A 14622-nucleotide genomic window follows, 5' to 3' on the forward strand; every position below is an offset into this window, starting at 1 on the left:
CAAAACACGTAAGCTCACTACTGGAAAATATATTGGAGTTTTAATGGTATTTCAGTTTTAATCCGCTCTTGCCAAATGAAAAAAAACATGTTTTTGATAGACTTGAGTATGGGTATTATTTGGCCTTAATGATGCATACATTGCTTCTACAAAGAAACACAATTAAGTTTTGTAGCTGATTTTAATTTACTGATGCTAGAACAGAAAATGAGAAATTCATTGAGGTCTGTGTGGTTGAAAACCAGATGGTATAAACAAAGAGTAGAACTGATATTTTTAACCTGCCCATATGCATTGCTTAAACTCCTCCAACTTGTGTCACCTAACTGTGAAATCAATAAAAAGGTTCCTTATAATTACAGCTGAGCTTTGAATCAGATCCATTTCAAAACAGGGAGAAAATCTGGTAGGTTTAAAAAATCAAAAGCCCTAATTTCATTATTTGTAGATTCCTTAGCCTCCCCAGAGAGGGCACTCAGATTTTGTTCAGAGAAGAATGGGTGAACTTATGCTCCATTGTGACATAATAAACAAAATAAAAGGCTTCCATTAGCTCAGGTGTACAAGCTAGCAGCTTTTTCCTTCAATGTACTACACTATAATTGGAAGTGATCACCACGGTTTTATTTTAAATGGTATTCAAAATAGTACTTTACCTGTGACTGGTAAGAGCTCAGACTTTGCTTCTGATCCTGATGAGTCGTCATTAAACTTGTCTGTAACTTTTGTCTGGTAGTCCACCAAATTTATGTTGCAAGTCAACAGAATGGCTTCATTAAATGGGCATTACAATGTGAATCAAAACTCTGGAATTTGGGAAGTTACAGATTTAAAGTATCTCGTATCATTTTCATCTTGTTGCACTTTGGGGCACATTTTACAGTGTTCTTCATTTACACAGCCAATTACTACCTTTTCTGTAGGACCTCATGGCTGTTCAGAGCTTACTATCTTTTATATTAAATATATTAATGAGTTACATAGTAAATTTGACAATTGACTGTAGAGAGACAAGTGCTAATGTTATAAGGTCAACTTAGCCCTATCCATTAACTTGCTGTGGTTTTCTTATGTGCTAACAAATTGTGTAGACCAAGATACAGATATTGTGCATACCTCTGGTGTTTTTTTTTTTTGTTTGTTTTTGTTTTATTTATTTTATTTTATTTTATTTTGCTTATTTTCTTCCATTTCAGTTGTGACCTGTCTCAACTGTATAGAATATTCACAGTACCTTAAAACAATGAAAATACTGCTGCTATTGTAGTAAGTCATCAGGGACAAAAACAGTGCTGAAGCACTGAGAGTGGTTCTGAGTTTTAGGTAGCAGTACTAGTACTCTGCGCTAGACAAAAGTCACTTTTTAACATCTGAAAAATGAGGAAAATTGAATGCATGATCTTATTTTATAGAGATGTGTCAAAGATAACTTGTTGAAGTCTATACAACTATTTAAAAAATGGAAAGGACTATAAAAAACTAAGAACTTTACACAAGTAAGCCAAATGCTTTAGAGCAAATGACCAAGACATCTGAGACAAGCAAAGGCTTTTGAAACTGTGCCCAGTGTCTGTGCACCATCTTTTCCTACACAGATAATAATGTTCTTTTATATCACAGAGATGCAGAAAGCAGTTTGTTAGTGTTATAGGGGTATCTAGATGTGGTGATGAGCAGCACAGAGAAGCCCAGGAAGCAATTAGTAAATGTAGTTCCAGGTAGATGGTTAGAAAGGCAGCATTTAAAAACATTGGCATTATTGAAAGGTAGCTTCACTCTGTAAGAAACCTTTAGTGTGTGAACAGAATGACACTGAGATCCTAGAGTAAAATATAATGTGTGTGATCGATCATTAGTTAGAAATAACCATAAATTTATAGACACCAGGGGGCAGAATTAAGGTTGCAAGGACAGCTATAAACATGACATTTTCAAACATCTAAAGGGCTATTTATGTTGCAAACTCAGACTTTAAAATTTGAATGGTATAGAATTTGTTACAAATAATGATCTGAGTTTGTGGAAACAAAAGCTTTAAAATACTCTTGGAACAGAAGTGCAATTGCTCATATATTCAAAATGTGAATTTAACTAACAGCTAATTTTAATTTGTTTCAGCTGATGTCCAGGACACTATTGTTTGTGGATAAATTACTCCAGCTTTCTAAGGGAAAAACATCAAACAAATACTATCTTAAAAGTTAGACCTCTTTTTGTTACTTTTTAGAGTGCAGAAATACTACAGATAACTGCAGCTGTTATTTCCAACCTGACCTTCCATGTTCTGAAACTAATTTGCCATACTGCTTCTCAAAGTCTGCTCAAGGACTTCCTTTAGGAGAATAATGTGGTTCCTATTAAGTACATCCTATAAGACCCAGGAGGATTGCATGCAAAGGAAATAAGACGGAGACACAAATGAATTTCCATCCTCCAGTCAGATATATGATATTGATGACCAAGATGAATATGAAGGATATTGTAAAGAAGACAAAGAAAAAGAATTAAAGCAAATGTTTGACAAATTGGCTGTCTTCATATGCAAAGATGACAAGTGGTCTATACAACTAACTGGAAGAGATGTAGGCATCAAGCCAAATAGTTACATAGTCAACAAGTCTCTTTGAATCACATGTTTATATGTAACTTCTCTTTTAAATAAGGCCTCACTTTAAATTACATCATCACGAATGACTAAAAGCCATGAGGTTTTACATGAAAAACGATAGTTTCTCTTTACTCCAAATGTTGTTTTTCACTGGTATTAATATTATATTTTTACCAGAATACCAAAATATTTTGGTAAATAGAAGTGGAACTTCTTTAGTAGATTCTTTGTCAATTTTTAATAAAATGCACCAAATATAATTGTGAAAATAGCAACTTTCATTCAAAATCTGCTTCTTCCTCTAGTTAAAGTCTTTCAAAGTAACAAAACATTTTCACATTAGGATAACTTGATAGAAAAATGCATTGAAGTAACTCAAATGTAGTACAACCCCTGTAACTCCTTATGTTTTGTTTCTACTGTGTCTTGCCCAGTGTAGCTAAATATAGATTTCAAAGGTTTTACTGTGCACTTGGTGAATGAGAAAGACCTACACTGTACATGTAACACATTACAAGTGTAAACAAGTGAGTGGAGTCAGGAACTATCACTTTTTTTGTTTTATTCTTCAAAAACATGCAGAATTTGGATAATCAAAATTCTAATATGATTTTCCTCTTAATCTGTTATAAACCATGTAATCTGATATTTTCACCCTAACTAATCCATGAAATTTGTCAACTTTGTCCGTGATTTACACAAGCTCTATTTATAAAGAGAACTTGTTTGAGTCCTCAGGCATGGAATATTATTTCCCAGCATGCTTTTAGTGTCTTTTTACTAATAAGTGTAAACAAAATGTGCACATTGATTACGTTATTTCAAGATCAGGAAGTAAAACCTGAGGAACATGCAAGAGTATATTTCCCATAGCAATGTATATGAGTCTTAAGACATTAAGAAGAAACTAACCTATCATATCAGAGTTTGTAAGGATGGTTGTGATCATAAAGTTTACCTAAAATAATTGGATAACTTGTTTGTAGATCAAAAACATATGTGATACTTGTATGTCTTTATGTTCTGGGATTTAGAATTAATTGCTGTCAGCATAAAACAGACCAAACAAAAATAGATTTGCATCAATTCTTTGTAATTGGGATAGGGGTGGGGAGGGGGAATGGCTTGAATGACAGCGAGGATAATGCTATTTTGTAATTGAGGGAGAAGAAATGGCTACAGAACAGTCACATACTGAAGTGCAATTTACTATATATGGGAAAGAATATGGATACGTTATGTAAATGTAATAATATACAAGTAATACCTTCAAAAGGTAAGAAAAAAAATCTCTTGTGTACAGAAAGTTAGTCTCCTCCAGCTGTTGTCTCTCAGTTTGTGCGGGGAAGACTTTTGGGGAAAGGCCAAAACACAGATATTCACAAAGCATCCAGTTTTTAGTTCAGCATAACGTCTTAATCATCTTTTACAGATCTGCTCTGCACCAAACATGCTATAAATGTACACTACATCCGTACATGTAAATAAGTCACACTCCTTGTGGTGATGAAAACAAGATGACTACATATTTCAGTAACTATACTAGAGGTAATAGAAAAACAGCATTGTCCTGTTGTTTTCCAGTTGAACAGGGGACTAGAGCTACAATTTCTGAATGCTGTGGTTATCTCTACATCATTTCAAATTCCTCATTATACAGTTTTACGGAAGATCTCCAGAAATCGTACGTATTAACAGCACAGATGGCCAATTTGTGACATGATCTGTAGATTGAAGCTAGCAAGAACTTTACCTGGTCTGTAATCTGGTCTCTTTCCAGAATAAATGATCATAAATATATTCACATGTCCATTGAATTATTGAAATACAGACATCATCCATCATGTTCCTTCACCCAGTCATATGATGGGAAATGCCTGTTTTGTAATCGCATAGGTGAACTTCTGGTCATGTGCTGAGAAAGGGCTCAGGAAATAATCTTCAGGTGCCTCCTGCAGGTGTCACGATGTTTTTATTTGGTTGCTCAGGTTATGGAATGGGAAGTCTATGCTTTTGCGCTTCTTATTGGCCTACCTTCTTAATCGTAATAGCTTATATTCTCAGAGGTGCCACAAACTCTTAAACTAATTTTTGAATTAAAAGAATCAACTGGATAACTAATGAGATTTAACAAAATGTCTGTGAGTTTCCAGAAAAAATAAAGCCATCCCTTATGAAGAAGTAAATTCAAAACAGCTACTTATCATCATACATATTGCAATTAATCTGAGTATCAAATAGAATTATCAGCTGGGGAGGTTAAAAAAAGGGGGGAGGAGAAATCTGGGAAGTAGTGTGAGTGGAAAATAGATGCTTAGAAAAAACCTGATTTCATAAAAATAAAATGATATATTAATCCCTTATTTTCATTAAGTGCACCTTATCTTGATATCTCAGTGTCTCTTTACAAATGCAACTGTGCCCTTCAGAACCTTAAAGTTTCTCTAATAGTACTGCCATATTACAGAACTTATGAATAACCAGTAGGGTTACACTACTGGGGTTACATTTAGTGGGGGTTACGACATATCATTAACAGATCAATCAGTAGCAATTACTGAACAGTAACAGTACTGTTAGATAGTACAGTTCAGTAACAGTACTGATATAGATATCTCATATATTTGGGCTAATATTTTTATATATATTTAGCCTAATATGCGCAGAATTGTTCAGATCAGAGCTAAAGATGTGTAAAGACACATGGAAGTTGTTAAAAAAATGTGTAAAGATGTGTAAAAGATGTAAAAGTCCAAAAGCTTTTGGCTTTATTCACTTGCTGAATCCTTAAGAAAATACTCCTGTGTTTTCTACATTTAGACTCTTAAAATGATTGCCTTTATGTTATAAAGAATTCTGTTTTACATGATTAACGTGGCATGTTCAAATGAGACAAAATAATCTTCAGTGTAAATTGGGGCTACAGGATTTACCTAAATGATTGTTGAGTTTGAAAGTTCTATAGCAAGGCCTTTATTTAATGCCTACATTTATCAGCTAAAATCTCAATCGCTTGTATTATGTCACTCACAGCTGGAAAGAATAGCATCCTGCTGTTTGTGAAGCTGATCTCCTGCTGCTGTTTAGCCACTTGTAGGATTCCGTCCCAATTCCTCTCATCCACTCTGTTTCAATGGCACCATATTTGGACTCTTTCACACATTCTTTTGTTGCTCTGTTTGGGATGCTCTGTGAGCTGAATTAGAATTTTAATATTCCATTCAAAACATAACGAATCTTTTTGTTAAATGAGAGTATAAGGAATACTCTTCTCCGCTCCCTAGGATAAAATTTCTACACATGCACTGTATTGTTTTCTTTCTAACTATTGTCCAGAAGTTGGGGTACTATGTCAATATATTGGTTTACTTTATATAAATCAGATTCAATTTGAGGTTTAATGTTGCAATAAGGCCTGCTACCATCTTAAATTGTTTCTTTCCCGTTCCTCATTCAGAGTTCAGCATTCCTTGTTTCCATTATGTCAAAGGTTTACTGATATCTTTTTGAGCTGCTTGTGTAAGTCAGGCCTAATTAAAGCAGAGAACCTGAAGGACTCCAAAAATGGTGTTAGAAATGACACCAGAACACAAAGTGCACTGTAGATATTTTTCCATTACTTTCAAGAAGTCAGCTAAGATTTGTATAGATTTTGATATTTTGCCAGTAGCTACTTTCTGATATCCATATAAAGGGAGAGGTAGAGAAAAAAATTTAAAACTTGAATGGTATACCTATATATACATTGTCTGTCACTTTATTTCACAGCAAAGCCTATTAACTTCAGTGGAATTACTTGTGTCTAAGATAGCAATTGAATAAAGAGAGTAGCAGAAGTCCTTTTTAAGGTAGCACACACAAGCATATACTTGCTTTAAGAATTGTTCTTTAGTGAATGGGATTTGATTTACTGAAAAAAAGTGGTTGAAAAAAATGGTTGAATTATTTACCGTATGAAAATAAATAAGTTCCTTGTTCAAAACGTAATATTGCATTAGTCTCTTGTAAAATTAAAAAATAAAAATAAAAATAGTGTAGTACATATAGCTTACCTGAGTGTATGAAGTGAATGAAGGCATTATCCAGGTGAAATATATTTCAATAATTTCATATAGTGTTTTTCACTTGTACCAAATTTCCAGCACTGGAAAATTTGTAACAGTTTTTAGAGCATGTACCATGTTTGTTTTAGCTGTGGCTTTCTGCAGTCCAGAATTCCCTCAGTGTGATGAATTACCATCATCAGGAGCTTCTGGTGCCAGGATCTGATGAGAAACACCATCTCTTGAAATGCCATCTCTTGAACAGGGTTAGGAAAGCAAGCAGAAATTGGAAAATATGAGGGCTTCAGCAGTTTGATAAACTACAAACAAGTTTTACAGCTAGCAATGGGACAGAGAAGATGATAAAGAAAAAGGGGGAAAGAAAAAGAGTTCTAAAAGTGAAGGTGAAATGGGAGAGAAGTAAATAAATGTAGGAGGAAGCAAAGGAAACCATATTGAAGAAAACAAGTGGGACAAAGAAAAAAGTAATCCAAGCTTGCTTGTTTTTGGCATGTAACGTGTGTATGATTTCTTCACAAAAGCGTTAACATTTGTAATGATCAAAAGATATAAGAAGGATAAGGGTTTTTAGCAGGGGGGTTATTTTATGTAATACAAAATTAAGAGATTTGTAAGGCAATGTTAGCTTGAAGACTTTTGTGGTTCTGCTGCTTCTTTTCTGTTTGTACTTTAAAATTAATTGAAAGCCTCATTGTTTTGTTTAAACTGTGAAAGCTTCCAAGGTCAATGAGTGAGGTAATTGACCCGCTTGTTGTAGGACAAAAATATGTATGTTAAATTGCATAATTAGTTTTAATTACATAATTATGGTGTTTAATGTGTGGGGGGTCAAAGGTTACTATTACATTTAGAAGTCATGGCAAGAAACACCAAAATAAGCAACACAGTTAAATTCTGCATTTCTTTAGGATTTTAGAAAAGGGGTCCACTGTGATCTAACCTTGACCTTGGGTGGGTATATGATGATTATAGCAAATAATATATTGCTGTTATACTTTTTTGAATCATAGAGACACCTTTGTAAATGACTAAGTAACTACCAAAGACTTCATTTAAGTCTAAAGTGCATGAAAGTTAATCAACAGTGGGAACTCAACTGACAGCAATTTAATCTGATTGGGTAAGGTAATTACATGATTACCAGGATTGTTTATGTATTCACAAGGATATTTTTATTGGGAAAAAAAAAAAAAAAAGATAATTTCTTTCTTACTGAGAAAAAAAAACCAACAAATTTTTTGTCACAGATTAAGAGGACATCCTTCATTCCTTGAAATAGCTTCTTTTCAAATTTTAGCAACAAAATGAACTCATAATTATTTGCAAATTTGCACTGGTTTTGTGCTATGTGTTCCTCTATTTCTAAACTAGAAATAATACCATCAGTTAACCTGTTTTGTTTAAGAAGCTTATTGCTTGCACATTAATTATATGAAAGCCTGACGATATCATGATGCTTGTAATTTGTGATCTGTTTTACTATGTGTGGATGCTTGCTTAAATACAGGTTGATTTCACCAAAGTTAATCTTAAGTGTCCATTTTACTAGTGTATATTTTGGGGAATTATGGCATTATTTGCTTTTCTGTGGTAGTGAGAAAAAAAAATGCTATGTACAAGAGAGTGTTCATAAGCGCTAGACGAAAATTTTCACTCCAGGTACTCTGAATGGTCATCTAGAAAATTCTCTTTCAATCTAATGACAATGCGGGGAGTGTTTGAGGATGAATCTTTGTTAACAAACACTAACATCTGTGAATACCAACCTGGAGTGCACTATAGATTAGAATCCCACTTGACTAATAAACTATGACTTGCTCCAAAGCCTGTTTAAGTAGTGGGCCAGACTTGGCCTTTGCACTTTGTGTGGTTGTGTTAGACACAAAAAAAAAAAAGGAAACTAAAACTTACAATAACTTAATATCTCATGGGAAACTGTTAAACACATTCTGCTAGTGGAAATGGGTTGTAATGTTCTTAAGGTTGACATCTAAGGAATTAAAAATTTAATGAACAAAATGTTAAATAAGAAATATATATTTTTTTAATGAGTAACCTCATTGTAGGATGAAGTTATGATACATTTTGTGTTACGAAAATAATTTGTTTTCCCTTTTACTATATTTCCCTAATTAAGTTCTTTAGAAAATATTATAAATTTGAATTGTTTTTCTAAACCAGATGATCCAGTCACTGTTGGAGGCACATAGCCACGGCAAAATCTCATGCTGTACATTGATCACCTGTCCAACCTTTGCCTAGAGTGTGATCCCCAGTTCCTTGAAGAGATCCATCTTTACCTGTCTATAAAGAAGAAGAGGAGGAGGGAGACATCTGGGATATTCAAGTATCAAAGTTTAACACCAGAGCAGGTTGAATCTCCATTTATATTCTCTATATATGTTGTTAGTGTTGACTTTGGCTGAAGTTTTTTTTCAGTAATTATATAGTATACTCTGAAGCATTACCAGCATTAAAACATTTTTGTTTAAACTCCTCACTTACAAAAATTATACATGCATTTTTCTTAGTTCTGTGGTGTGAAACTGAATCCAAAGTCATTCTACTCTTAGCTGATTAGGTAATACTGAGCATGTGTGGCAGTCTGTACCTGTCTCTCGAACATATGCTTACCACAAAGACCAAAATGGCTTGTTCAAAACTGTTCAGTGTACCATAGTAGTACAATTCTGTATTTAGCATGAACAATTATATTCAGGTCCTCAGCAAGTGTGCTAATTTCCATTAACTTGCTTCAGACGAGTTAAACTTGCTCTTTCTTCCTCTTCCATTTCCAAGAGGACTTTGATATCCACAAAACAGACAGGGTTTTACTTACTGTCCTAAGGACTGCCCCTTTAGGAGTCTAGCGCAGCCCACACACAATCCTGGACAATATCCAACTTATTCTTTGAGCAAAATGTGAGCTTCTGACCTCCTGGGCCTCCAGCAAGAGTGCTGCCTACTGAGCCACCAATACCCAGGCCATCAATAAGTTTTAAATGCCAGTTGCAGACTTCACGGAGATAATGACTTCAGTGTGTAAAGTTTTTGTTGTGGAGGCTGCAGTCTCACATATGGTGTGACAGAGTAAATATGCTAAAACCATAGAGAGCTGTTGCATAACTTGCCTTGATATAACAGTTTTTGTAATATGTTTCAAGGCATGGAATATTATTTAAAGGGACGCTGTTACGTAGGCTTAGGCCCAAAATGAAGCTATTATAAAAAGAATGTTTAGCAAAAACAGAAATATGTCCATGAAATTGTTGGAGTGGGAATTTCAGGGTAAACTTACTTGGATTTAAGCAGTCTCCTGCATGACATTTCACTGTTGTACTAGGGAATGAGAACCAGAAAATGAAAATACTATTAAGTGAGAATCAGAAACTGAAACTGAGAAGAATTAAGATATTAGAGGTCTACTACTATTGCTATAACTTCTTAAAAATCAAATGCTACCACATCCTGAGAAAGAGGAGATGAAAAAAATAAGTTCCAACCTCGTAATTCAAAGCAGCATTTTTGACACAGGTAAATAAATAGACTTGAATTTTTATATTATTTTCAACTTGCTTTCAATTAAGTTATTGTAATATATATATAAGTAGGAAGTAAAATTAATATGAAGTAAACTTTAGGTTTTGGGCACATTTCAGTTTCATTGATGTTCTTCGTTTTCAATTTAGCATTAAAAGCATACAAAAGACATATTGATGTCTTTCATTCAAAAAGAAATTCAAAATGATAAATGTTACTGTTACCCAAAATGTTATTTATAAGCTTGGATCAAGAAGGAAAACTTAGCTGGATTCAAGGCAGGACTTGTATTATGGAAAGGCTGTTAGATAAATTGCATGAGCCTTCGATGGAGCAAAGGCCAGGAACCCAGGACTCTTTTTCCAGATGAGTGCCCAAATCACTAGGCTACAGACTCTTGCTCCCTCTTGTGTTCTTTCTCTGGCCCAATGAATCTTAATTTTTTTTCTGTACAATAATACAGCTTCTACAGGAGAGCTTTAATATATCCTTACCCTTATTCCAGCATTTAATGTGGCCTGTAGCCTAATGATTAGAACATTAAAGACCTCACATTAGAACATTAAAAGACCTCACTTTCAGTCTTGGACTGAAGAAGGAATTAACCTGGGGATTTTCCTTTTAGGTTGAGTAATCATGCTGCTAGGCTAGCAATGGCTGCTGCTCCTGTACCACTTTAGAAAGAAATAGCACCTGAAGAATTCTGGAGGAAACCTGCCTGGTTGGTGACTGTTAGGCTGGCTCTGAGAACACCTGTTGAATCAAACACCTCAAGCCACATAAGGGGATGGGTTTTGTTTCTAGATCCCAGTCAGGGTTAGGTGTAAGCTGTGCAGCGAGATGTTTGCTCCTGTTCAGGTAGTTACCAGGCACAGAGATGCAGATCCACTTTCTGGTCTAACCAAAAAAAATGTAATATTTTTGGAGAACAGATGTCTCCAGGCTTAGAAAGGGGCCTTCAGATTTACCGTTATGGCTGGAGATGTTTGAATTCTGCTGTTGTCTCATTTTGAATTTCCTTATCTTTAGGACTTATTTAGGTCGTTATTTTAATTTAACAGCTCCTTTGAATCTAGAACTAAGGAATTTTATGAATCTGTTTTTCAAACGTAAGTTAACTTTACAGAAGCTTTTATAATTAAATGATAGGAAGAATTTGTGGTTAAAAAAGGCTTTGACATTTATGAACAGTAGGCAGAGTCTGTTTTGAAGCACTAAAGAAATTAATTTACTTAAAATATGGTAATGTTTTTAATGGAGTTCTTCAGAGAAGCATGTATTAATCTGAACTCAGGATGTATTTAACTAATTTAACATCATTGAATTTATAAAACAAATGTTTGTCAAAATTTCTGACTTAATTCCTAGGTTATAATTTTATCTATTTCAAGATGTGTATTTTTAAAATGGCTTGCAGTGCAGATCCTTATTAATGTAAGTGCATTTATCTTCCTCTGTGGAATTATTCTGGTAAGTCAATGCCTAAAATCAACTAGGATGAGTCTGGTTTTCTTTTTAATAGAAATGCTAATCGCAAAAATGACATCTGTGAATTATTTTTAGTCTAAAGAGCTACAGACAGTATAAAATTAGAACCGTGGATTTGCTTGGCAGTTCTTTTAAATATTGTTTCTACCTTTTAAAACATTGGAGGAATAATGTGATTCATTGCACATTACTTTTCTGGCAGTAGATGCATCACCTAGTTTGGTATCCAAGTGCATTACATTGCGAACTATTGCTGCTTTGTAATATGGCGCATTGGTGGTGAGAATGGGAACTTGTATTCATGGAAGGCTGTTGTTTTTAGACTACTTATCTTCTGCCTCCACTAGCATCTGTTTTCATTGCAGTGGAGCCTTTCTTATAGTAGGATAGCACTCAGTACAAGTAAGAAGGGTATAATCTGTATCCTGAAGAAGGTGTTCAGTGACTAAAACAGGACAAACAGGACATTCATTGTCTCATAATCTGTGTTTAGAAGAGCTACCATTTACAGCATAATACAATTTCAAACTAACTCCCCTTTCACAGTGAATGGAAGTTAAAATGATAAAGATTGTAAATTAACATCATTTTAATGATTTTATAGTGCATAGGGACCTACTGATGTAGTCTGCTTCTTTAGTACAGTGCTGACTGATCTCTCTAGAGGAGATGACAGTATGTAAAAGGTGTTCAGATATCACTGTTATGAATGTGGGATGAATAGCTAAAAAAAAAACACTAGCAGCCCATGTAATGACAGAACAAGGGGAGAGAGGACTGAATGAAAACAGGAAAATTAAGTAGAAGCACAGAGAAAACTGTTAGAAACAGAAGGGATTTTTGTTTTTTTAGTCTGTGAATTGATAGAGTGGTAAACTTTAAAGGTGAGTAGAGGTCTTCACGGATGAATGAAGTTTCTATATGTAAGGATAAAATATATCACATAATACCAGTTGAATTGAATTGGTGCATTTTGGGAAGCTCTGCATAAAGGAATAATGATAATTAAAAGTTTTGATAAATAAGCATTTTGATAGAGCTAAAAGGTAATAGTGGAATGTAAATTAAACTCTAGAAATGAACGAGAGTTTCAGCTAAAGTCACATGAAGATTAGCAGTTTGGGAATGGCATATTTTCAAGATTACAGATAGGATGGGTAAAAGGAAATCACAGTAAAGATGATTCATTATACTTAGAGTTCAAATTAAAGGCCTTATCTTCTGAGGTATGAAAATTATCAACTGCATCACTGCTTAGCACAAGAAAATTAATATGAATGCTGTTAATGTTTTCACTTGATCAGTTTTAAATGAAAAGGCTTTTCATTTCTTTGCATATTTTGTTCCTCTCATTTTATATAAGAGGTTCATTGGTGAGTAGCAATGATTCTCCTCCAGCCTTAAATCGCTTGATGTCTTGAACAGAAAGAGTTTTCATGGCCTGGTCTCACTGTCACCTCTTTAGTCTTGTGAAAAAGAAAAAAGAGAGTGTTCACAAATATCTAATACTTATTTGCATTTGTTCTTGCCAATAGTGAAGCTGATTGGAAATTTTTCTGTTTAACAGAGTTTTTGATAGAAACTTTTGCTTTATCAATCTTTATCAATCTCTCTTATATCAAGGGTAGTTTAAAGAAACTTCCTTTAAGAAGCTTTAATTCCAAATAGCTGATAACTAATTTATTTAAAATGAAACTGCTCAACAAAAAACCTTGAGAGAAATCTGCATTACAATACAATACCCAGAGCCTAATAATTAGGGCATTATCCTTTAAGACATGTGACTTTGGTTCAATTTCCTTTTCTGAGTCCAGCTGAATAGAGACTTAAACCCAGTTGAATATCTAATGCATCGAAGGCAACTGCCATTACTATTTGACTATTGTCTGTAATAGGTTGGGTATCTCTGCTTTTGTAGAACTCCTGAAAGGATTTGCCCTAATACTAACAAGACCTTTCTGAAATCTCTTATAGTCTAGCAAAGAACATTTGTGAACAGCTTTAATCATAAGCCTCAGGCTCTAAAGAAATGCCTGTAATAATCATTATTTTATATATTCATACCAGGCAACATTTATTAATCTGGGCTCTAATCTAAATCTCAATCTAAGACTCCATATAGATCTGTTTTTCCATGCCTCTGGTTATTCCTGTATTCAAGTTTTTCTCTCTTCTTCCACATTTTAACAGTTCAACCAAACCTGCTAGCTAGTAGTGCAACAATGAACTTAATGGCATTTTTCTGTATGGTTTTGTATCTCTCTATTTTTGCACCTTATACTTTATTATAAGAAGGTGAACTCTGTAGTTAACACTGCTGAAGATGCTTCTAACCCCAAACCTGTCATAAGTAAATTGATTGTAGTTGGCATGTTGCTTTGCAATATGCAGTCGATGATGAATTCCATGAAACTACAGGAATCAGGATTGCTTTGTGACCTGTCAGTGTGTAGGTATTCTTCTGAAATTACCAAAAGGCATTGGTTACCTTGGTAATGTGTCCACCAATATTTATTGTGTCTATTTCTTTACTCAGGCTAACATTCATCGCATGAGAATGTTGGTCACAATCATCCTGAGCTGAATTTAAACTGATGACCTAAAGGTTAAAGTCTCTGTTTCCCATTACCACTCCCTTGGGCTGTCCAGTTCCCCAAAAAATGGGTTTAACACCATTTTCAGCTTATCAGTATCTTTGGAGGAAGAGTAGTCTTTAAAGTGTTGATCTGACAAGTACTATCAATATCCTGTTTAAAAAACAGGACGTCAGTATGAGTTCTGCAGCTTGTCAATACTTGATGAAGATCTGAACAAGTATTCAGAGGCTAGACTAATGACTTAACTTGTCTGTTAGATAGATTTAATCCAGTCATATGGAAACATAATGCAGTGTAGCAGCCCAGTGAAACATGGAACTATGAG

At 34.3% G+C, this 14622-nt stretch overlaps 1 protein-coding gene across 22 annotated transcripts in view; it reads left to right on the top strand.

Moving 5' to 3' along the window:
- ERC2 (ELKS/RAB6-interacting/CAST family member 2) overlaps window positions 1-14622 on the top strand; it is a 537199-nt gene that overhangs the window by 470404 nt on the left and 52173 nt on the right. For 19 of the 22 annotated variants that reach the window (XM_035338160.1, XM_035338159.1, XM_035338162.1 and 16 more), the window contains one exon: window positions 8854-9044. The exons of 1 other annotated variant lie outside the window; for it this stretch is intronic. In XM_035338160.1, coding sequence (XP_035194051.1) covers window positions 8854-8934 — 81 coding nt within the window. In that variant the 3' untranslated portion in view covers window positions 8935-9044. Of the gene's footprint in view, window positions 1-7682; window positions 7793-8853; window positions 9045-14622 lie in introns of those variants that run through there. 2 more of the 22 variants (XM_035338170.1, XM_035338169.1) reach the window with 2 other exon arrangements.

The sequence above is a fragment of the Oxyura jamaicensis genome, chromosome 12 (genome assembly GCF_011077185.1).
Source record: "Oxyura jamaicensis isolate SHBP4307 breed ruddy duck chromosome 12, BPBGC_Ojam_1.0, whole genome shotgun sequence".
In the NCBI taxonomy this organism is placed as follows: domain Eukaryota; kingdom Metazoa; phylum Chordata; class Aves; order Anseriformes; family Anatidae; genus Oxyura; species Oxyura jamaicensis.